The 25575-nt window shown below is 39.4% G+C and overlaps 1 protein-coding gene and 1 long non-coding RNA gene across 6 annotated transcripts in view; one reads left to right on the plus strand and one right to left on the minus strand.

The window, feature by feature from the left end:
- Positions 1–24323, plus strand: part of nrg2b (neuregulin 2b) — a 57613-nt gene extending 33290 nt beyond the window's left edge. Inside the window, exons 5-12 of one of the 4 annotated variants that reach the window (XM_061788081.1) lie at positions 5667–5725; positions 8940–8963; positions 13740–13842; positions 14704–14833; positions 15472–15599; positions 16002–16214; positions 17329–17512; positions 21471–24323. In XM_061788081.1, coding sequence (XP_061644065.1) covers positions 5667–5725; positions 8940–8963; positions 13740–13842; positions 14704–14833; positions 15472–15599; positions 16002–16214; positions 17329–17512; positions 21471–21947 — 1318 coding nt within the window. In that variant the 3' untranslated portion in view covers positions 21948–24323. Of the gene's footprint in view, positions 1–5666; positions 5726–8939; positions 8964–13739; positions 13843–14703; positions 14834–15471; positions 15600–16001; positions 16215–17328; positions 17517–21470 lie in introns of all 4 variants that reach the window. The other 3 variants (XM_061788083.1, XM_061788084.1, XM_061788082.1) reach the window with 3 other exon arrangements.
- Positions 13692–20165, minus strand: LOC133484900 (uncharacterized). Of its 2 annotated transcripts, XR_009790524.1 has the most exons (4): positions 15994–16102; positions 14702–14810; positions 14009–14113; positions 13692–13830 (listed from the first exon to the last, which is right to left on the minus strand). It is a non-coding gene; the product is annotated as an uncharacterized LOC133484900 (long non-coding RNA). The 2 variants fall into 2 exon arrangements; XR_009790525.1 differs by lacking the exons at positions 14702–14810; positions 15994–16102 and adding an exon at positions 19946–20165.
- Positions 24324–25575: the final 1252 nt, after the last annotated feature.

A 25575-nucleotide genomic window follows, 5' to 3' on the forward strand; every position in this document is an offset into this window, starting at 1 on the left:
AATGCAGAGGGATGCATTCTTGAGCTTCTTTTCCTCTCAATAGAATAATATCACCTAAAGCAAAGAGAAGAGAACCCACTAGAGGCTTGCAGAAAATTTGTTTTTCTATCAGGACGGCAACATGCATTGAAGAGGGTATTTACAAACTGGACAGTCACAGAAATCAGCCAAATGGACATCAAACGGTCTACAAATTGATTACTTTATGACATATGAATGATGATGAAATTTACATTGACGTGACACATTCATTTAGCATACAGTGCTTAAAAAATGTATCAGCCCAGCAGTTATAAGTACCATTGAGCAACATGAAGTTCTTTAACTCTGAGCTCTTGACTTTTTACCACTTTCAACAAAAATAAAGCATTTCTAACAGATTTCACCTTCTTGTACCGGTACCCAAGTTTGAGCCAGCTCACTGGGCTTCTCAAGTCATAAATCAATCAATAATGTTCAAGAATGCAAGTAAATAATAATACTTTTCTGACATCATCACTGTTAATAATGTGCTTTACAATTTTGTTTCCAGTTTTTTTTGGGTAAAAGCAATACATTTGAAAATTCATGGATAAAATGTATATTTTGTATCGAATAAATTATTTCGGTTAAAGAGCATACTGGTGTGTTAACCATTACAAAAACATAAAACATTACTTTGGGTAATTAGTAATTCTGTTAATTTAGGGCAGAGGTGGCATAAACAATTTCTGGTGGTCTAATACAGTAAATTTGTATTGTGCAAATGTTCAAAGTAGCTTGATCTGATGCTAATTATGATAGGTTTCATATTTTGGCACTGGTCATTTTACGTTTGGGCTCTGGCTGCCAAAGGTTTTTTATGTATGTGAAGTCCCACAATGAAACTTTGACACATGCTATTCAAATGTGATCATTTGTGATTTCATTTCACGCACTTGTTATACAAGCAGACACAACATTAGGTACTCTTGCACACTCCAATAAGAGCCTTTGCAAAGATGATGTGGAATTTGATTGACAGTTTTAATCATCATCATCATCCTCACCACCACCACCACAATAATAATAATCATCATCATCATCATCGTCATAATGTCACATTTGGCTAGTGCTTTTTTTAATACTCAAACTCCATTATATACGTGTACACAATAAGTAAATGAATAAATAAATAAATAAATGTGTATAAGACAGTTAACACAAAGTAAGGGGGTGTGTGGGGGTCGTGAAGGAGGATGTTCAGATGTTGTAGGCAGTTGAGTTGACTTTTAAATGCGATGAGTTGGAACGGCGATGGCAAAGGCTCTGTATCACTTTCAGAGAGGTATTTATTTAACAATGTACTAATTATTGTGGTTGTAGTTTTCAGTGGTGAAGAGCTGGAATGCATCATACTGAGACATGTTTCTAACATTTCCGTTTTAATTATCAACGTATATGAGCCAGAAAAAATATTGGAAACTCCTTCCGTATGTATCAGAGGTGGCAGTAAGTCATATACTGTATGTGTAAGTCACATTTAAGTCTCAAGTCTTAGCCTTCAAGTTTCATGCAAGTCCCAAGTTACTGTGGAAAGAAGTCAAGTTATGTCAAGTAACCACCAAATTTAAAGCGCATCAAGTCAGTACTTGGTGTAAGCAAGTCGTACGTCAAGTCATACAATCTTGCTCGGTGACAACATATCTTAAAAGTGACAATAGAATTTTTACTGATCATAACACCAGAAAGTACATTTACGACTATAAATATTAAATGAACAACAACTTAGAGTATGAAATAAAATGTATTTATACTTATGTACTTTAGAAGAATACATACAGTATGTTGTTTTTGTCTAACATTTTTATCAGTGTTTACAGTATGCAACATTGTTACTGTGGTGATAAATAATAAAATATTAGTTTATACGGGAGGAAACATATGTAATCATCACATTTAAAAATGACGTATGTTGTTTTTGTTGTCTATCTGTTTCCCGAATGTATTAGTGTGTTTGTAAATGGGTGAGTGAGAGGCACTAATTTTGTGGACTTAGTCGGTTGTTGCTTTTTCAAGTTAGTTTGCAGGCAGATCTGCCACATCAAATATGGCAGACGTGCTGGCATAGCACAGTAAGACGTCTACCCACTCAATCTGAAATCTATGTAACACATTCACAATCATAGTTTTTTAACCGTATAGTTTCCAGTTTCAGTCTCCTTGTTTTCTATCACTTTGTTTTCTCAAATAAATGCATAACTCACATAAAGTTTAGTTAATGTTTGATCAGCTATTTGTGAGGCAAAATGTGAAGCTAACCTTGCTCGTAGCTTACCTGCATCTGTGGGTTTCACAGTTACAGACGAAGGTGGACGTCATAGATGTTGTGTCTCTTAACTTTCAGTTGAAAACCTTGCTCGTTGTCATTGTTTTTGTTTTTTTCCTGATTTCATCCCAAAGATAATCATTGAATCCAAATGTAACCATTTTTGGAGCTCCCTCCGTGATAGTTGTGTAATGAGGTGGCCTTAGCACTTGTCCCATAGCATAGTGAATGAAAAGGAGGAAGAAAAAGAAGAAGACAAGGAGGAAAAAAAAAATCGTGTTGGTGTAAGACTGTTCGTGTCTCCCACCTCCCTCTGCTTTGTTTATAAATCATTGGGCAATTGCTGCGTAAGCATTTTTCAAGGTTTTTTTGTTTTGCTGTAATTGATTAAAAATGCCATTTATCTTTGAGAAAGAGGAGAAAAGGATACCCAGCCAATTTTGCTGACAGCATACACATGAGGGGAGGGTGATCCTAACATTTTAAATTGCACATTGTGTATGCTGACCACATTCGAGAGCACTGTGAAAATTTGATTATGGAAAGGTACAGCAACAAACTTATTTTTTATACACTTGTATTTGATATTATTAAATTTAAAGTTGTCATCAGATTGAAATAATAATAAAAAAAATACGTCTGTCTATATTACTCTAATATTGTGGCCAATATGTATTTATAAAATTCAAGATAGATGGATTCTCAAGCAGTCACTGTAGGTAATTACTGCATTCTCTCCCTAAATGCAGTACGTAGTATTGTATGATTACATTGTTATTTTATTTAAACATTTTAGAATTATTTTGTGAATGAAGGATATAAAAAAGCAGCCGGCAGAATCAGTCTAATACGCCAACCAAAATAAACCAGTTCTCAGTGAATTGGCCACTGAGCTTAGAGTCTTAGAGTGTTATCACTAAGTTCACCTGTAAAGGTTATATTATACATTTTAGGTTCACCATGAAAATTCACATCCAAACTGAATAACAGTAAGTTTTTGTGCGTCGTGTAAGTACACTTCATAAAAAACAAGTACTATTGTCTGATATTAGTCACATCATGGAAGCCCAATTATTATTATTTTCATTGCATGAAAAAATGAATAGGTTATACATGTTGTGCTTTTATGTACTTAGCATAATATCAAAACAACACGCCAAAGTAGTTTGGAAAAATGAAATTAAAAATAATATATACATATATGTGTAAATATGTGTAAATATATCCATCCGTCCAGAAAAGGCCCCTCCGACAGTTACTTTGTTTGATCCAGTTTTGTATCTACTTTGTCCATATTTGGCTAAGACCACCCCTTTCCTCTGATTGGTTGCCTCCGTGTAGAAGATCCACTTGTGAGAGCACACGTGTGGCTCGTGAGTGGAATGGTAGGCGCAGATCTTCGCTAGTGATGTAGATAAGCTTGAGAAATTTGAATGACCTGATTTCAGGCCTCTCAGCAGAAAAACGTCTGGAACTCAAGAATGCGTGGACGATTTTAATTCATATTTATTGAGGCACCAAAGAGCCTATAATACATCCCAAACACTAGAAAAGGTTTGTTTGATAAAATATGGCACCTTTAACACATTTTAATCATGTGCAACCGATGTACCTGTTCAAATTAAATAATTTCATTGGATTTTTTTTGTGTATGACACATTTTTCACACAAGGATAGAATTTGTTTTTAAACAGTGATATCGCCACAACTTGCCTGCTATGTATATATTACAGCAGTTTTAGTCATTGTTGCAGGTCTGTGTGTGAATGGGGATCGTTTGGATGTATGAAACTCTTAACAAAACGTTCTTGTTTTTACTATATTGATGTGGCGTTAATTTACCCCTCTTCTCACATTATTAAGGGCCTACTGTAATTTCCTAAGATCCCATATAGCGGGCGCTAAATGGCATGTTCACCCAATCACAGTAACAGATTGCGTGCAATTTTGGCAAAAGGTGTACAAGTGGTCAAGATTGCCGCATTTAAAAGGGTTTTGCGCTTTAGGTAGCCATGATGGTCTTCACCATGGACTATTTGGGGAAGCATTGCAAGCGTAAAAGGAACTTTGAAGAGACGGAATTGGAAGTATTAGTGGAAGAGTCAAACATACTGTATTACTTAGTCCCACAAAATAAATCGATTGCTGGGATAATTTTGGGGTAGCCAGTAAATGGATCAAAGTCATGTTTTATGTGACCGAACTCACCTTAAGTGTGTGGCCACTGGATGAATCTGACCATCCTGCGTAACATTGTGTTTAAAACCTGGGACAGCACAACTGGAAAACTTCTCTGGGAGGGGTCAGCACCAATTGTCACAGTGCTCTGAAATCACCCAGATGCACAGAAATGTAGAGTTGAAAGGAGTTTTGTAATTAGTGATATGCCATGACTCCATCTTGTGACTGGCTCCAAGTTAACCCTTAGATCATTAAAAATCTCCAAAACTGCAATGTTGTTTGTGCGTGGCATTTAAAAAACGTTTATGCGAGCAGAAAAGTTCGCTCACCCCGTCGCGTCTCGTTTTGTCCACGCCTCTCATCATGTTTACGCACAGCGGTGCCGCTAACACCTGCCTTTCAGACTATTTAAATACGCAAAATCAGCCATCACAATTCGTTTCAGGTTAGATAAATCACATTGCGTCTCCTAAATGAATCTATTTGCATATACTTCTCTCGCTAAATTGCCACACAGATAACTTTGCACATTTAGGAGATCCAATCCTGGGTCTGTTTCGCACAGGGGGTCCAAACATTTTCCCCCGAGGGCTTCAATTAAGCTTAAGCATGTCAAATAGGACAAAGTACTATGGAATCACCTTTTCTTATTGTGCTTGTAGCTTGCAGTGGTATAGATTTGCACTGCCATATTTGAGTTATATTGTATTTAGTCAATCAAAACTGAGCATTGCCTTAGTCAGTGGTCATGTTCATTTTAGTCATTAGGTTGTGCAAATGTACCTAATGAAGTGCCCGGCTAATGTGTACATTACCTGTTTATGTGTTAGTATACTGTATGTATATGTAGGGGTTGGGTGTTCGCCCCCCTTACTTCCCAGACTACCATCACATGACCTTCATTACTGCGATGATGCCCTTACTGTATCACTGATCTCATGTATTGATGGCGGTGATGTGACAGTATGAAGGCCATCTTTTTTTCAGTACTTGGTAGATTGGTTTGTACAAGTACCTAATTCAACATTCTCTGTGCTATCTTGTGTCTCCTTCCTTCACTCTTTCTCCTCCTCTCTTTTCTGACTCTGTGCTTGTTTCCTTCTCCTATATATTCCTGATATACTCCCTCTCCCACTCCTGTAATCTTTAACCCCAAACCCTTCTCTTTTCTCTTTGTGTCTTGTTTTCCCTCCATCAGGTGTCCCAATGACTATACGGGGGACCGCTGTGAAAACTCCGTCATGGCCGGTTTCTACAGTATGTCCATTTGCTCTTGTCTGTCCCCTTCCACTGAGATGCAGCATGCTACATTAGAGGAGTTGTACATACTATAAATGTGTCTGCATGCTGTGTGCTCACTCGTTTCTCTGCTACACCTCTGGTCAACGCAATCATTTGTTACACTTTAGATACAAATAGAATCTCATTGTTTAAAATACAAAGGATTGTATTTAATGGTAAACTGTATTTTAAAGAGAACTGACCCATTGGTGCTATTAACCCAATCATGGCAAAACTGCAACCCTGAAGCACAATACTGTATACTGTTTCCTCATATAGTGGCCGGGGGCTTTTTTTTTTCTCAACGGCAGAGGAAATCGAGAGTCTATTAGTGTTAGGGTATTGATTTGGGGCGTTCTTTATTTGCGGGAATGCATTTTTTTACAGTATTAAATAGTATTTTACCCAGTTGCTCAAAATTACTTACCCACCTCCCTCCCCACTGCAAATGACATATACAGTGGAACCTCGATTTAACAGAGCCCAATTTAATGGACTTCCGATTTAACGGGCACAAAATAGTTTCCAATTGGAACTTAAAATCACCCCTCCCAGCACCAGTAAGCTAAGTTTGGATAGCAAAGCAAGGCAAATTTATTTATATAGTGCATTTCATACGCAAGGTAATGTGCTTTACATGTTTAAAAGCATTTAAAAACAAAGAAAAAAAATCTTATTAACATTTAAACTAAACTTTAAAATATTTTAAAAAAAAATGAAAAATATTTATTTACAATAATTTTATTCTGGGTGTTTTTAGGCCACAAAAAAGTACAAAACAATAATTTTGTATTGTACTGGTATTTTAGGCCACAAATAAAAGTGCTTCAATTTAACGGGAAATTGCATTTAATGGACAGCCCCCTCCATCCATCCATCCATTTTCCATACCGCTTATCTTCACTAGGGTTGCAGGCGTGATGGAGCCTATCCCAGCTGACTCTGGATGAGAGGCGGGGTACACCCTGAACTGGTCCCCAGCCAATCGCAGGGCACATATAGACAACCAATCATTCACACTCAGATCCACAACTATGGTCAATTTAGAGTCTATAATTACACTACCATGGATGTTTTTAGTATGTGGGAGGAAACCGGAATACCCGAGAAAACCCACACAGGCCCGGGGAGAACATACAAACTCCACACAGGCGAGAACTGTGAGGCAAATGTGCTAACCAGTCGGGCACCGTGCCCCCCCACCCCCATTAGTCTGTTAAATCGAGGTTCCACTGTATTTGTAAAGGTTACACACTTTCAACTTTCAAGTAGTTTGCAATGAACCATCAAAACAGGAACAATTTAAATACTATATCAGTAGTAACACACTGCTAATTTTATTCTCCATTGTTCTGCTCAATAACTCCAGGATGTTGTGGATGACGCGGTATATTCTCAATGCCAACTGGCTGTTGCGATACGGCATCACATGAATTTTTGGATTGAGTTGGAATTTTTTAACTCAAGCAAAGAAACCTTAAATGCATCTTTCGCTTTACCTGACACAAATTCATACCTATTTGCATTGACTTTATATCTAATCACGTCGTGCGAATAGTTCAATTCGAGTCCGGTGTGAACATACCATTAGAATCTTCTAAAGTGGAGGCCGCAATTTCAGAAATTACAGTATTATTGCTCAATTAGTCTTTTTATGGTGAACAATACTCTGTCTTTCTGACATTGTTTTGAATACCTGCCAGTCTCAACTGCTGTGGGTGCAGAACCTCATACTATGGTAAGTGAATTAAACTAAACTGGAGAGCTTTAACAAGCCAAGTAAGGTAATGAGACATAGAAACATCATCCATTGTTACTCATGACAATCGGCTATATCGGACGGGCCCCCCAAAGAAAATTTTATATATAGTATATATATGTATATATATATATATATATATATATATATATATATATATATATATATATATATATATATATATATATACAGTACACACACACACACACACACATTACTTTACTGTATATAAAACCAATTGTCGACGGGGGATGTGTGATGATTGAACTTTTCTGCTGACTAAACTCATACCTGATGCTAGGATCTATGTCGCTATGCTAAATTGCTGACTGGCGAGTGGGGTGGCCAGCAAAAGTATATATACGGTTCATGCTTTTAATTAGACAGCAACTATAGTATAGTTATGATTGCAAAAATGTATTCAAAATTCCCCCCAAAATAAGGGACAAATGGAATTGATTTTAATTGATTTCCGAGGGTCCACTCTGGATGCTTTTGTCAGTGCTCTTAAGTCTATGGTTTGATTTCAACTGATAGTCCTCACCGCTAATCTGTGATCACTTTGTCAGGACGACACACTGTCCTTTCTGTTTTCTGAATACTGTATATTTGATTTCATCCTCAAGAATTGTTTTGTCCATGCTTGAATCTTGTTTCTTTGTATTTTTCCTTTATTATTTTGCATTGTGTTCTTTCAGTCTGTTTGAAAGAACACTTTCTGCTGTTTAAAGTTCATATCGATGTCCTACTGTCTGCTTATAGAGTGTTCCGAGTGCAAAGCCCTGTCAAAATGTAGACACTTCATTATTATTATTTTTTAATACTAATGCATGCAAAACAACAGAAACTAATATGCAATGTTCTAACAGCTTCGTGCAGGGATAGGAGATATGCATTAGAAAAGTCTAACTACAGTTGTCATTAGTCAAATGAGATACAGCATCAACTTCATTGTCCGTACATCATCTCACTGCTTCATTTCTTTGTAATTTTTTTCATGGGTGTTCTTTTGTGTTTCTGTCCAATGTTCTATAATTAGGCTCTAGTCAATAAGGCAGTAAGTGATGTGGCTTCTTGTCTTGCTATCTTTGTCCATGTGTCTCTGCATGTATTTTCCTGCCTGCTGATTTCTCTTTTGTTCTCTATGTTACATTTTCCCCCTTTTGCTTTTGAGTTCTGTGCCTCTGTTTTTTTTTCTGACTATTTTGGGGTTTCCAGAGCTAAGGCTGTGTGACTTGTCTGTCTGTTACTGGACAGCACATATGTCAGTCACCCTGACTGACAGATTCCACAGCACTAATCAACTTCCTGGTTCAGCGTATACAGGGAAGGAACATAATATACAGCATATCCTCTCCAAAGTGGACTTTACAGCTGACCCTTGTCTGTCTCTTTTCTTTTTTTAACCACTACAACTTTCTGTGCTGGCAGCGCTTCTCAGAATTGAATTAAAGGGTATGGAACATTATTATTTATTTTGCTGTGCTTTAAGCATTTGCCAAGATTGTGTCACAGTCACACATTATTGTGCCACCTTCTTTTTAAAACCAACAAACCTGTCCCTCCTTTTCTTCCGCCCACTAACCTGATTTTAAGACATGCAATCCCTCTTCCCCCTTCTCTGCATGCACTCTTCTTATAGACTAACTTGGTTAAAAAGGCAGGAAAATGATAATTGAGACAAATACCTTAAAGCTAGAAAGGGCAGAGACAATTTAAGGGAATGAAAAGGGCCTACAGAAGGACTGAATCATGCAGAAGATTAGGACCACTATTAAACATATGGGAATATGAAGAAATGCCACTGGCAAATAGTTTTGCAAAGGGTTGCCAAAAGCTAGAAAAGGCCACGACCACATTGTTTGTCCTAATTATCATGCCCTTGATTGAGTCAGTGTCACAGATAAGACAGAGGGCCTGTCCTAAATCGCAAATGCTGTTGGCTCCGCTGTGCAAGCGAGGTTGCCTTCCCATTTCCCTTCGGCTTTCTGTATCAGTACACAATGATACGGCCACAATGCAAGGCTAAGGATACTATTGGATCTTCAATTCCCACTTAGGACATTTTTTTTTTTTTTTTTTAGAAACCATAGCCCCCTTCGTGAAGGTGAATTAAGTTTGGTAAAGATGACTTGGACTTGCCTCTTTAGCCACATTGCAGAGGTATTTTCTTTTTTTCCCAAGCGACTACTCTCTAAAAGTAGCACAGCTGATATGCACTGACCAGCCCCAACATTATGTCCACTTGCACAGTATAATAAGAGATATCGTAATAGATAGCAAGAGTTGTATACATTGTTTTGCCTTTACAAAAGGCAATAATGTAAAGTTTTGTCAGAGAAGCATTAATTTGTGGTTGTAGTATTCAGTGGTGTAGAACAATACTGAAACATAAAGCTGTTACTCATATTTTTTACTCACTAATTGAGGTAACCAAAACATTACACACAGATACTGACTCTGTATTGGGTAACATATTATTCAAGTGGTCATAATGTTGTTCAGTGTATTTGATAGCTTTGGCATTTTTTTTTTTTTTTCAGATGAGGTATTACAACAGAAGTCTTTGTGTTGCAGTTTCTGTATGAGATTGAAATCTTTACAGGGATGTAAACTAGGGCATGACCGACAAGCTTTTAAAATCCAGTTTGAAAAGCACAGTCTTATGTTATAGCTTCTGGGGACCAGTTTCATCCTCTTGGACTCTCCTGTTTCCCTATCAGCCATGTCCCTCTCCCACTCCCATCATTTTTCCTCCTGATGCTCCTTATCAAATTTCCCCCCTTTCTCCTCTTGTTCTCTAGTTTGTTCCTCTGTCATTGTGTTGCTGCACTTGCATTCCTCAGTTTTCAGTGTTACACCACAGTAGGGCAATTTAAAATGTGAACAAGATCAATCTCATTAATCTACAGGGGCTCTTAGAACTTGACTATATTTTACTATAGTGCAGAGTAATGTCATCGAAATACAGTACCTTATTTCAGTGTTTGCCAGCCTTTACTGAGCCAAGGCACCCATTCTACTTTAGAAAGCCACCAAACAAACAAAAAATGTTACAAATTATGAATACTGAAATAATGATGACCTCGTCTCAATTTACTCACAATTTTACTAAGTGTGAAATCTGCACTTGTTTAATTGAATGCAAAGCTACTCACAATAAGCAACAACTTACTGTGTTGTATGAAAGGCAACAGGTAGATGAATAGACAGGTTTATTTACTTCTGCCATCTAATGGGAGAGCATTTCATTGTTCTGCATAACACTCTATGTTGCTGGCATAAATAGATCAACAAAGATATACTGTATTTGTAATGATTAAATGATAATTTTCAGACAAATTAAGTGAAATTGGATAATTTCCTGCGGCACCCCTGATGATCTCTCACGGCACACGAGTGTGTCGCGTCACCCTGGTTGGGAATCATTGTGTAATATTTTTGCAGCCCAATTATGTTCTTTTATAGACCGTGTGAAGGACTATGTGGTATTTTTCTTCACTCTGTCCTAGTGCTTTCTTCTTTGAGATGGACTGGCCTCACTTCCCAAATGTTGGGTTGTTTTCCTAAATCAAGGCAAGAATCAAAGTGATTTTAATGATATCGAGCAAAAGTTGTTCAAGGTAGCTTGTTCAGGACGGATTAGTATACGTTACTTGCCTATCCTTAACCTGCCTAGCTTTTCAGCTGATCTTCTCGAAACCCATCCATCCATCCATCCATTTTCCGAGCCGCTTATCCTCACAAGGGTCACGGGCGTGCTGGGGCCTATCCCAGCTATCTTCGGGCAGGAGGTGGGGTACACCCTGAACTGGATGCCAGCCAATCGCAGGGCACATATAAACAAACAACCATTTGCACTCACATTCACACCTACGGGCAATTTAGAGTCTTCAATTAACCTCTTCTCCAAACACTTACATCTTATTTCTCTTACATCTAGAAAAAAATACAACCGCAATTTCAATGAAGTTGGGACGTTGTGTTAAACATAAATAAAAACAGATTACAATGATTTGCAAATCATGTTCAACGTATATTTAATTGAATACACTACAAAGACAAGATATTTAATGTTCAAACTGATAAAGCTTATTGTTTTTAGCAAATAATCATTAACTTAGAATTTTATGGCTCCAACATGTTCCAAAAAAGCTGGGACAGGTGGCAAAAAAGTTGAGGAATGCTCATCAAACACCTGTTTGGAACATCCCACAGGTGAACAGGCTAATTGGGAACAGGTGAGTGCCATGATTGGGTACAAAAGGAGCTTCCCTGAATTGCTCATTCACAACCAAAGATGGGGCGAGGTTCACCTCTTTGTGAGCAAGTGCGTGAGGAAATAATTGAACAGTTTGCAAGGAATTTATGGATTTCATCATCTACGGTCCATAATATCTTCAAAAGGTTCAGAGAATCTGGAGAAATCCCTGGATGTAAGCGGCAACGCCGAAAACCAACATTGAGTGCCCGTGACCTTCGATCCCTCAGGCGGCACTGCATCAAAAACCAGCATCAATGTGTAAAGAATATCACCACATGGGCTCAGGAACACTTCAGAAAACCAATATCAGTAAATACAGTTGGGCGCTACATCCGTAAGTGCAACTTGAAACTCTACTATGCAAAGCAAAAGCCATTTATCAACAAATCCCAGAAACGCCGCCGGCTTCTCTGGGCCCGAGGTCATCGAAGATGGACTGATGCAAAGTGGAAAAGTGTTCTGTTGTCCGACGAGTCCACATTTCAAATTGTTTTTTTGGTAATTGTGGACGTCGTGTCCTCCGGGCCAAAGACGAAAAGAACCATCCGGACTGTTATGGACGCAAAGTTCAAAAGCCAGAATCTGTGATGGTATGGGGCTGTGTTAGTGCCAATGGCATGGGTAACTTACACATGTGTGAAGGCACCATTAATGCTGAAAGGTACGTACAGGTTTTGGAGAAACATATGCTGCCATCCAAGCAACTTCTTTTTCACGCCCCTGCTTATTTCAGCAAGACAATGCCAAACCACATTCTGCACGTGTTACAACAGCGTGGCTTTGTAGTAAAAGAGTGCGGGTACGAGACTGGCCTGCCTGCAGTCCAGACCTGTATCCCATTGAAAATGTGTGGCACATTATGAATTGCAAAATACGACAACGGAGACCCCGGACTGTTGAACAACTGAAGCTGTACATCAAACTAGAATGGGAAAGAATTTCACCTACAAAGCTTCAACAATTAGTGTCCTCAGTGCCCAAACGTTTATTGAATGTTGTTAAAAGAAAAGGTGATGTAACACAGTGGTAAACATGACCCTGTCCCAGCTTTTTTGGAATGTGTTGCAGCCATAAAATTCTAAGTTAATGATTATTTGCTAAAAACAATAAAGTTTATCAGTTTGAACATTAAATATCTTGTCTTTGTAGTGTATTCAATTGAATATAGGTTGAACATGATTTGCAAATTATTGTATTCTGTTATTATTTGTTTAACACAACGTCCCAACTTCATTGGAATTGGGGTTGTACAATTAATTATCAGTATGTACTAACTCTAAATAATTCCACACCGATATTAAAAAATAAAAACATAATAAAAGTTACGATTCTTATGATAGGCCAGAATTCAGTTAGCTTTGAGCATCATAATATTCAATGCTATTACTGTGGTGTAAACACGTTTTATTATTTTTTTTGTTTTTAATATTTTTTTTTATATTTGATTTTAGTTTCGGTTTGCATTTATGCAAGCATGAGTTCAAATGTCTGTTTCTTCTCATAATGGTTTGTAAATGTTGTCTGAAATTTGATCGAAATAATATCAAGGCATTATATTTGACTGAAGTGCATCCAAAACTAACAGCTATGCAACAATTTTGAAAACACTGCATTTAATAGAATTGAGCAGGTTCAGTTGTCTAATTAGAGTTTATTCCTAGTTTAGTTAGGAAAATGAAACAATTAACAGACACGGCACTAGCAGAAAGAATCAGAAGAAACTAATAGGTATAAAAAAAAAAATATGTGCAGTGCAGCAATGTATTTTAATGAACAACAAACTATCAACAGTTGCAGCAGATATGTGATAACATGTTTCATCATGCTCATGTTGTATGTGTGTTTCTGTGTGTATGTGTCTTGTGCATGATTTGTGTGTCTGTCTGCTTTTATGTCTGTTTTGCATGAATGTGTGTTGTGTGCGTATGAATGTGTGTATTTGCACGTGTGTGCGTTTTCTTTCACAGAGGCCGAGGAGCTCTACCAAAGGCGGGTGCTGACGATCACAGGAATCTGTGTGGCCTTGTTGGTGGTTGGCATCATTTGTGTGGTGGCCTACTGCAAAACCAAGTATGTCCATTTGAAGACACAATGAGGCCTAGCCGTAGTAAGCGCTTTGCAATGGCATCATTGATTGCCACAACATCATGATCTCAACTTTGTTGATGCGGATAGAAATTTCACGATAAGAAATGAGTGTAAAGTAGTGCCTTGACATACAAGTGACCTGACTTACGTGTTTTCCGAGATACGAGCCACCGTTCTGCTGATTTTTTGCTTCGGCTTGCGAGCACGTCTGCTGTATGGTGGCGGTGAACTCAACTCACTTCACAACAAGCTGCTGTTTTGGAGAGTCAAACAAACAGTAAATAAAAACAATAGGCAATTGTCGAAAAAGATGCTACAAACTGTTTAATGCCAGTCCCAGTTGGCGTTTACTGTCAAACTAAACATAAAACAAAGAGTATTACACCTTGTGTATTCAAAACAACCACAAATATTTGCCTTTGGAAAGTTTGTCACATTAAGTCATATTTTAACCAGTGATGAGGTCTGGACAGTGATAATGTATTCCCCCTCTGAAACTTATGTTTATCACGTGTGTACACGGGGTCCTCGGTTTACAATGGAGTTCTGTTCCTATGCAGGCAATGTCAACTGAATTTGTGCTTAAGTCCCAATGTGCCGTAACCTATCACTAACCTACGATAACACAGCAGTGAAATCACAATTTAAATATTGTATAAACAACACTTGTACGCCATACATTCAGTATAAAGCAATTAAATGAAAAGCAGTAAGTACGGCTGTAACTGGTAGCCTTTTACATGAATCAGTACCCAAAAAGTAGCTCTGTTTGAAAATGGTTGGTGACCGATGTTCTACATGAACATTGCCAAACTAGTCATTTCCCCATTGTGTAACTTACAGGAAGCACAGGAAGAAGATGAAACATCACCTCCATCAGAACCAGAATCAATGTGTGGAGCAACCCAACCGCATGCTGCCCAACGGGCCCAACCATCCCGGGCCTGGTTCTGAGGAAATTCCCATGGTTGATGTGAGTCCAAACAGTAGAATCAAACAGCAGAGACAGGTACAGGTAGTTCTCATGTCAGAATGAATTAATAGACATGGACACATACTACAACACAACACATACAACTCAGTATTTAGTTCCAGATCAGTTTTAAATGGTTTTGATTAGTTTGTCTGTTACAATCGGAAATAATGGAAGCATAGCTGTGTAGATCCACTTACATTATCTTCTTTCCTGGTATGCAACTGTGACAGGCCCACACTATTTACCATAGTAGCAGAGTGCTCTTAGGTCAAACACACTAATTTAATCATTCTATTCACACTGCATGGCACAATACTGCTAACGCTGCATGCTATTGAAGATACATTATGTTGAGGTCGGACAACCTTGCAAAAAAATTTTCTAAAGTAAAATAAAACCAACTGACCAGAATAGATGTAAAAGAGGGTCCATGTGAATGTCCGAGTAGGAATTAGGATTAGAATATTAAATGTTGTCTCCTTGGACCAACACTGAAGCATCTTATTTATCTAATGTATTAGCACTTTTATTTGTCCGATTGCCCTGATAAACTGATTGGCTTGGACAACTTCAAAAGTCTCCAAATATTTCTTATCTTTTTTTACTTAGTAATAGATGTGTGTCAAAATTTACAGTACATCTCCAAGAGTGTCCCTACCACAGAGTGTGTCATCAGCCATGGAGCTGAAGGTGCTGGCAACTACGCAGGCAGCAGAATGTCTACTCGCTCACATCACTCGACCACTGCCTCACATGCATCCAGGTAGCTCTTACACACACTGTTTCTGTTTTTTTTCCATATGCTTCTGCTCCACAAAACAAACCAATTAGTTAATCTAGAAGCCAACTCATTCATGGACAGGTCAATTCTGATTGCAATACAACATCAACAGAAGGGAAGAATACTCTGGATAATGGTGGTGTCTTGTTGTCAAAATGTACGCTCAAGTGAATGAATGTAAATGACAAGGGTTCGTAACAAGGTGCAAAACAGTGGTAACATTCAAGTAACCTGAAAGCCAGATGAGACTTAAACAAAAAGCATCCCAAAAATTATTTAATGTGATAAAATCAGATTCGTTGTAGAGATTAAACCGAGGTCAACTTGCATTACTCGCCATTGCTACTGTAACCTTTTAAAGTAGTTCTGCACTTACATCTGCAGACATGAGGAGCAGACATGGAGCATGGAGCGAACAGACAGCATGAATTCAGACTGCCAGTCAGGTGGCCTGTCAAGCTCTGTTGGAACCAGTAAATGCAGCAGCCCGGCTTGTATGGCAAGGAGGGCTCACTGGGGCTGCACGGATGTATCCAGTCCGGGAATGCAGTATGGAGATTCCTACGACTCACTAAGGGATTCACCTCACAGTGACAGGTAGCAAAGTCCATTTCTTGTAGACATATGGTAACTGAATAACACATTTGAACCAATTTTGATGCTACACTAATACACTGACACCAGGCCCTGTGTTTGTGTTAATGCTAGTTTAGAGAGATGTGTGATGTGCTTTTACTCCCCCCCCCCATACTAATGTGATCAATGTTTACTTCAAGACATGATACCACAATCAAAATTTGTTTTGTTCATGTAGCTTCATTGACTTGGCTTCTTTAGCTTCTGATAATGTCTTTGCTGTTATTATTATTATTATTATTACCTTCACCTCAGTCAGCCTGTCAACAATTTCTCATTTGCATTGACCAATGGGCTACAAAGAAATGTACACTCCAAGACCATAGGGGGAGCCTTGGAGTATGAAAACCCACTCATTCCGTACTGTTTCTTTAAAACTTTTGCCTCATTGAGTCAGCGGTTGCACAAACTCTTTTTAGTTTTTGGCGACATCAAGTGGTAGAAAATGTATACAGTTTTCTTCTTCAGTCTGCATTAGTAGTACCTGGCAAGGTGCTGATTGATTTCAAGATTTTAAGTTTTTTTACACCAAGAGCACAAACATAGCATGATACAGTGTTACATTGGCAATGTAAAGGTTTACAGTGGTGGGAATTAACAAAGTACAAATAGTTTGTTCCTTGTACTTAAAGTAGATTTTTCAGTTATTTTCAGACAGCGTTATACTTAAATTTTAAAGCTGATATCTACATTTTCTACGCCTTACTTTGCCAAAATAGGCTTTTTACTGTTTTTCAGCCTCTGCAGATGATGGAAGGACAGAAAGAAAAAAATATGTAAACAGAAAGAGGAGTTGAGATTTGACTTATTGATATCATGGGGACTTATAAGGCAAGAAAAAAAAATGCCAAAAAAACTGAACCTCTACTTAATTACATAGTGTGAGTACTTTTAAAACATATTTTAAAAATCCCTACAAACACCATCAACATGACAAAGGGGAAAAAAGAGCTGATTTAACAAATGCATCTCACTCCTTTTCTCTGGACACATTTGAAGTTGAAGTTAAAGTTAAAAACGTAAATCTGGTGAATGAGTAAATACTGTGACGTGCTGTGTGTTTGTACCCATGTAGATATGTGTCCGCGCTGACCACACCAGCTCGCTTGTCTCCGGTGGAGTTCCACTACCCGCCGTTGCCACCCCAGGTACCCACCTTCCACATCACCTCACCCAACACAAGCCACGCCCTCTCCCTACCGCCTGCCGCTGCAGCCTACCACAGAGACGATGACCAGCCGCTGCTAAGATGTCCTGATGTATGTACGCAGGCTTTCTAAATAATATTTGATGTCCCATTTGTTTGGATTTAAAAACATGTTTTCCCATAGGAAATACTGTATTGGAAACAGTCAGTTCCAGGATCACAATACTGCGTCACAATACCTTGATTAAGTTTACGATAATTTTTTTTATCATCATAAACGTAACAATTTTTAGAATCAAGACTTGTGTCAAGTCAGTGTAAATTCTTCTCTTCTCATATTCTTCTTAACACACCTTGTGCAGGCTCGTCCTTTTGGGATTATGCTTTCGGGAAGAAAAAAAAAAGCCAAAGGAAAAGAAAACCACGTGCAGACAAAATTCTGGTTAAAGTCAGACATTTATAAGGGCTTTTGGCTTAGAGGTTACTGTACTGAACTGTACCATTGTATTATATGGTATATTGTAGTGGGTAGTGCTCAGGGGTCACCAACCTTTTTGAAACTGCTACTTCTTGAGTACTAATGAAAGCACTGGGCTACCAATTTGATACACACATCTGAAATGGGAAAAAAAATTCTCGAATTACCTTTAATTATATGTTAATATTAACAATTAATGTTATTCATCTTGTTAATCGTATTTTACAATAATAATCAAGAATGATGTAACATGGTGCCTTGATGACCAATGACCTACAGTGGGATACACATAGGCCTAGACCTATAATTGGGCCAAATGTAAGCACCCCGCCTTTTGATCAGTCAGCAGTGGCCCGATTATTGGACATCATTTAAAAGTGATATAAAAAAAACAAAAAGCAAGGTGGCACGGTGGGTGACTGGTTAGCATGTCTGCCTCACAGTTCTGAGGACCCGGGTTCAAATCCTGCCTCGCCTGTGTGGAGTGTGCATGTGTTTTGTGGGTTTTCTCCGGGCAGTCTGGTTTCCTCCCACATCCCAAAAACACACATGGTAGGTTGATTGAAGACTCTAAATTGTCCCTAGGTGTGAATGTGAGTGCAAATGGTTGCTCGTTTATATGTGCCCTGCGATTGGCTGGCGACCAGTTCAGGGTGGACCCCGCCTCTCGCCCAGAGTCAGCTGGGATAGGCTCCAGCACGCCCGCGACATTAGTGAGGATTAGCGGTACAGAAAATGAATGAATGAATGAATTAAAAAATACAAGAATAAAATAGACAAGATTAAAATAAGATAGAAATCTAGCTAAATTATACATATTTTAAAAAGAGCAATAAGAAGTAAAATGTATTTTACTCCTACCCCTATCCCTATGTTTCTTTCCCAATATTCTTGGAAAACAGTTGGGCAATGGTAAAACCGTTAAACCTCAATATTTATGATCACAAATTTGGCTGAGGCTGTCATGTAAAATGGAACAATAGTCAATTAGTAAGCGACCTGAAGCTTGCACTGTTGCCAGACACAAACAGAGGAGCAACTGGTTGTGTTGAGTGTTTGTACAGTGGAACCTCGCTTCACAAATGCCCCTGTCCACAAACAATTCACAATTCTGTTTCCGTGGACTTTCTTTTTCCAGGAAATATTACCTTGTTTGACGTATCGTGCTTCGGTTCACCAAGTCCTGGCATTGACGCAGTATGCTCATTAGCTCTTTTTTTCCCACGGTAAAAACATAATTTGCTCCTTGGATCACACATTGCTTTTGAGCCATACTGAAGATATTTTTTTTTGCTCTAAATTAGCCCTCAGTATGTCTCCAAACTGAAAACTGCGAGTGAAAGTGTTTCAGTGAACTCGCTATGCAGTTTGTATTGGCAAATTACCAGCTCTACTATTGTTTAGGAGAAAGTGTAACATTTGAGGCAGGAGTTGGACCCAAAAGCTGACACTGACACCAAAGTACTAAATAAAACTTTAATTAAAAAACTGACTGATCTTTTTTCAAGGCAGGGCTGAAAAAGAACTAAAGCAATCAGTCCAAACAAAGGTCAGAAGGTAAGAAGGTAATCCATCCATCCATCCATCCCTGTTCTGAGCCGCGTATCCTCACATGGGTCGCGGGAGTGCTGGTTCCTATCCCAGCCATCATCGGGCAGGAGGTGGGGTACACCCTGAACTGGTTGCCAGCCAATCGAAGGGCACACACAAACAAACAACCATCCGCACTCACATTCACATCTACGGGCAATTTAGATTCTTCAGTTAACCTACCATGCATGTTTTGGGGATGTGGGAGGAAAACCAGAAAAAATCCCACGCAGGACAGGGAGAACATGCAAACACCACACAGGCGGGGCAGGGGATTGAACCCCAGTCCACAGAACTGTGAGGCAGACGCTCTAACCAGTCGTTCACCGTGCCAGCGGTAAGAAGGTAATGAACTGAAAATCACTAAGGAACACTAGGAGCCAGACCAAAAGCAACCGATGTAGGTAATAAAACTTGAAGCAAGCCGTTCAAACAACTGGGAAGAGAAGTTAACAAGAAGGCAAAACAGACCAATACCATGCAAGTAACAAGGACATTCTGGCGAGGAGTGGAAGTCAGACCAGAGGTTAAAATGCAGGTTGAAGACAGCTGCGTGAGGAGCTCAGCACACCTGAGCACGCCCAGTCCTGAAATAAAAAGACAGAGGCAACAGAGGAAACAGAAAAGTAATGATTTTGTAGCGGATTTTGACAAAGAGTAAGCCGGAAGTTAACGCCTCAGTTACTTCCAGTTTAGTTTGATTTACGATTAATGTTAGAATCAAGCTCTTAGTCTCGTAAAGGGCCACCACGTCTCTTCTTAGATGTGTCAAATTTAGGAAAAAGGGACAAAAAAACTCGATCAATCTCATATTCTAGAAGGCTGCTACATTTATGAAATTACAGAGGTTTATTATTAACAAGGAGTGGAATTTTATAGCAAATTTTATTATATCTAAAGGGAAATCTACAGGGAAACAATACGGAGGGATTTAACTACAAAAACGAAACACAAATAATGGTAATGGACGAAAACTAGGCATACAAAAAGGGAGGACATCATGTGTGGTTGGAATAAAAATGTGCACGTGGAATCGGTTGAGTCATAGCGAGAGAGAGCAAAGTTGGGATTTCTGTGAAGACAGTATTTTCCCCAGACTTATAAGGCACTAATCTTGTACATTCTGACAATGATTGTTGTGCTACTCACGACCGTAGAACAGCTGGTCTTTGGGGATGGTCTTTCGCAGTTGTCTCGGCGAAACGGAGGCAGGTCCAGTTGAAGAAGATGCACAAAAATAAAACAAAATAATGCTATGACAACCGGGCCATGGTCACTACAATGTTAAAATAAAACAACCAAAAATGACTCACAACACAAAGACGCAATCAAGGCAGTAAGTATTGCTAAAGGAGTGACTGTTTTGATGACGCAAAGACCTTAACTCATAGAAAAGGGAGAACAATTGGTGTTGGTGTGGATAAATGAGGAGGGATTTACTAGTTATAGTGTTAGCCTATAATATGCAAAAAGGCTCAGCCGTTGCATTGATTTACGAGCAAACACAGTTATTTCTTCATGATAAAGAGCGTTTATAGCATTTCTATATTGAACTGTATTAATTTTTGAACGACATTCCGCTAAAAACAAGGTAAATGTAACTTCATTCTGGGGCTGGAATCAATTAATTCAATTTCCATTCATTTAATTCATTTGCAAATGTTTAGAACTGAGTCTTGGAACAAATGCGGTCATGAACTGAGGTGGCTGAAGCCATGTGGCACCATGCTGCCTCTCACAGGTCAAACATGGTACTGCACTGGACTTCTGTTTTGGAGGAGACTCACAATTGTCAGTACACTGTCAGAGCAATAAGCAAACACATGAAAATATTTTCCTCGTGTGGTCTCTCACATTTAAAAAAATCAGTTAAAATATGAAAAATCTGCACACGTTTACACTACTTAAATCCTGCATACTCATCGGGCATCTCAGTGAAAGATATGTCAAATACTGTTTATTAGTGTAGCAAATGTGTGGCAAGTGGTCTTTTATGTTTCAGGATCGCAGTTTGTACAGGCAGCCTCGACGACCGCGTCGACCCTACCTGACAGAGAGCACAGGAAGTCTCCCATCCAGCCCCTACCGTCTCCCTGATGAAGAGGCCTACGAGACCACGCAGGAGTACGCCTCCTCAAGGGAGCCCATCCGGAGTCGACGGCGCCCGCGACGCAACCGCCTCAATGGACACGTATCTGAGAGGTCAGCGGGCCTACGGGACTACAGGTCACAGAGCTTCAGCCAATCAGAGGAGGAAGAGGAAGAGGATGAAGATGATGAAGCTCAAGGGGAGAGTACACCTTTCCTCAGTATGCAGAACATGAACATGGACCAGCCTTTAAACGTGCCAGGTTTCCATTCATCGTCAGGGGCCGACACACGGACTCACCGCGGGCTGAGTCGGCCGGGGAACCGAAGCGGCGGGCAGAGTCGCAGCTCACAGTCGCAGCGCTTCAAGTCGGACAACATGCCCCTTTAAGACTGCCCCCTTACCCTTCCCCCACATCCCCCATCAATGCAGCCCTGCCCTCCCCCTACACACACCAGTCCACCTCGCACACACCTCTTCCTTCTTCTGGACTAGAGACCTGCACCAAGGAGAAATATTTTTATTTTGTATAACAGACAGATATTGTAAACAAATGAAATATTTATTTTCATTTCAGCAAAAATTGTCTACTAGCTAACAGCAAAGACTTTTTTATAATGGGGGAAATATTTATATGTAAAGGTTTTTTGATTTACAGCAGTATGAGATGAAAATATGAGAAATACGTGCCATTTTTTTCACAAGTTAGATAAATAGAATAATATTGTGGTGCCTTTTGCTGTATGCTGAAGTCGGAGGTCCCATTGAGTTTTGTAGCCTTTCTTATAAAGACTTCTCATTTTTATAGAGACCGATCCTCTTCCTTAATTTTGCTTTGTTTTTTGTTTTCTCTGATTTGGGATCCTCCTCTTTTTGAACTGTGATCTGATTATGTCATCATGCAATATTGAGTCTTGCTGTGTAAAAGGTGTCTGTTTACATAGTTTTGATTCACGCAAAGCGCTTGTCTCACAGGGACATTAGTCACTGACGTAATCGGGTGTGCTGGGTAGTTTTGTCACTTTAGATGAACATGTATCATTCATTTACGTCTCTGCTCACTGCCTAATTTGTGTATCCTGTGAGAAGTGGAATTATGAATGGGGAAGTGACATAACATTCTCGTGTATGCGATCAGGGTGGTGGCAGAACACATGGGTTGATTTTGAGAGTAAGTGTATACAGTGTGCGTGCGCCTCATCGAGCCTCACATGGTCGGTGTCTTGTTTTACTAGCAAGTTCCTTTCACCGATCCTCGCGCTGCCAGAAGCTCCATTGCACTGACCCTTCCCTCGTGAGCAGTCATTGGCCAGGGAGCTGCCCATCGAAACCCACCAGTTGAAATCCAGCCTGACTCTGGCCTCCTGTGGACTGCCAAGCCCACATCTTTCCTATGCCAGCAGCTTAGAGCCGCACTGTGTCTCAGGACTTCCCCATCACATCATAGCCAAAAGACTCGAGTAGAGAGAACTCGTCTTCTCAACAACCTCTCAGTTCGCAGGCCAGAATCACACCCCCCTCACTCTCCTTGACCAAGTCTTATGCGTACAGGTCAGGGCTGCGGTTTAGAATCTGTGGGTAGAAAATTGAAGAATGATTCTTTTTTTTTTTCTTCTTCCAAAGTTTGTCGATGTCTGAAAGTGGGCATGCGTGTTGCAAATGAAGCTACATCTGTTCTCTTCTGATGCAGGGGCATAGCAAAGAATTCCGGGCACTCCATGCTCAGTCTTGGTTAATTTCTTTTAGCGCTATTGGAATGTTTTTGAAACTCTGAGAACCTCAGAGTCATTACTTTTCACTGCTCTCATATGAAGGAAAATGATTAGCATTAAGGCAATTCCGGTTTTATTTTTCATTAAGTTTAAAACCAAACACTGGTGTAACACAAATTACTGCATCCTTGATATGTATTTCAATACTTTAATTGGTCAACATGTTGCTTGGTCATATTGACTGAATGCTCTGTTATACGTAAGTCTCCGCCTACCCCTTCAACCATCCCCACACATTCATGTCTTCCATTACCCCTTAGAGACCTTCAGAAGCATTGGTGAATTAAGGCCCCATCTTCGGCACACTATTATAGTCGGGTGATTATGCCAGAAACCCTTACATTTCAGATATGTACAGTGCATTGGGTCTAGAGAGGCCTCCAGGTTCAATGTGTCAGATCCAATAATCTTCACTCTTATATTGTTTTCACACAGGAGATGCATGGATCACGGTTTCCCCAAAAAAGAAAAAAAAAGTATTTTTAAAAAGAGGAACCCCTTCAATTCAGGGGATCCTATTAGAATTATATATAAAAACATTATTTGGTTTCCTGGCTCAGAGGTCTGCCTAGTTTTGTCTTATTATCACTGTAATCAAACTGGGATTTGCAATGTGGAAATACTGCAAGTGAGGGTAGTGTGCTTCTAGAGCTAGATGAATTGTTAACACTCCCACCCTTTCTCCTCACCCTTTGCTCCTCTACCCTCGACATGTTGCACGCATCGCATACACAACTAAGCACATACATATACAAGGACACACACAAACGCGTGCAAAGCCCTTTCATATCTATGTATGTCACGCAGTTTAGCTCTTATCATTTGTTTTAACCAACTCCCTTTCTTCTTCTCTCCTCTCTGCTCCTCCCCCTGCATGTCCTAGTGGTACTGGTAGTTGGGTGCATGGATAAAGTCAGCAAACTGTTTTTTTTTCCACTTGGTGAAAAAAAAGTGTATTCATTTTAGCATTCAGCAATAAATTCCCTTATCTTCATGTCCATCGTTCTTGGAATATGCTACAATTTTTGCAAGTTTTATCAAGAGAAACATGTAAAAGATAAAAAGTCCAAAATCACTCAATTCATATGAAAAATAAAACTTTATTCCTACCATTTTATAAAAGGCCTGTCATCTTTATGAAAAATAGAGATGATTGTTTCTTTTGCTCACTATAGTTCCTGCAGTCTCGTCCAGTAACGTCCCATTTGTCGATGTTTCCTTCTTCAGAGGATTTGAGCCAAGATGAGGTAACAGTACATGCTGTTAGTACTCCAATTTTAAAAATACAGAGTACACAAACTAGTGATGAGGATAATCATTGATTAGTCATTGAAATGATTGTTCATAATTTGGTCGGTTGTGTGGTACTGAATGAAATTTTGACGCAATTGATACAAAATAGAGAGCACTACTTGGCTGCAACTGGCATATCCATCCATCCATTTTCTGAGCCGCTTCTCCTCACTAGGGTCGCGGGTGTGCTGGAGCCTATCTCAGCTATCATCGGGCAAGAGGCGGGGTACACCCTGAACTGGTTGCCAGCCAATCGCAAGGCACATATAAACAAACAACCATTCGCACTCACATTCACACCTACAGGCAATTTTAGAGTTGTCAATTAACCTAGCATGCATGTTTTTGGGATGTGGGAGGAAACCGGAGTGCCCGGAGAAAACCCACGCAGGCACAAGGAGAACATGCAAACTCCACACAGGCGGGGCCGGGATTTGAACCCCGGTCCCTAGAACTGTGAGGCAGACGCTCTAACCAGTCGTCCACAGTTCCACCGCAACTGGCATATATACTGTTAATTGGTTTGTGGTACTATCAGCACCATTTATTTTTGTATTATGCTATGACAAATATTATTATAGATTGCAAGACAATACATTTTACCACAGCAGCTGCGGTAAAAAACAAACAAAAAACAAATTGAGTGGTTACATCAACATTTTAGGCATACCTTTGCAATAGTTGGCATGTTTTCTGTCCACATAAAAAAGGGATGGAAGAATATCAAGGCCCTGTGACCTACTGAATCTTCGCTGAACACGCGCCTTCAAGCAGTAACAGTAAAATGTTTTTCTTTATCCAGGAGAATAAACGTTTGATACAGTGCCTATTCTTAGTCTTTGAAGGGTGTTTGTCCCTTATATGTGGGTGAGCCGGAGAATCACCAATACATCTGCAGCTGAGTTTGCTGCATTTCATGGCAGTCTGGTGTGTGACTGCTCGTAGGGCCCGAT

Source organism: Phyllopteryx taeniolatus, chromosome 10 (assembly GCF_024500385.1).
Source record: "Phyllopteryx taeniolatus isolate TA_2022b chromosome 10, UOR_Ptae_1.2, whole genome shotgun sequence".
NCBI classification, from domain to species: domain Eukaryota; kingdom Metazoa; phylum Chordata; class Actinopteri; order Syngnathiformes; family Syngnathidae; genus Phyllopteryx; species Phyllopteryx taeniolatus.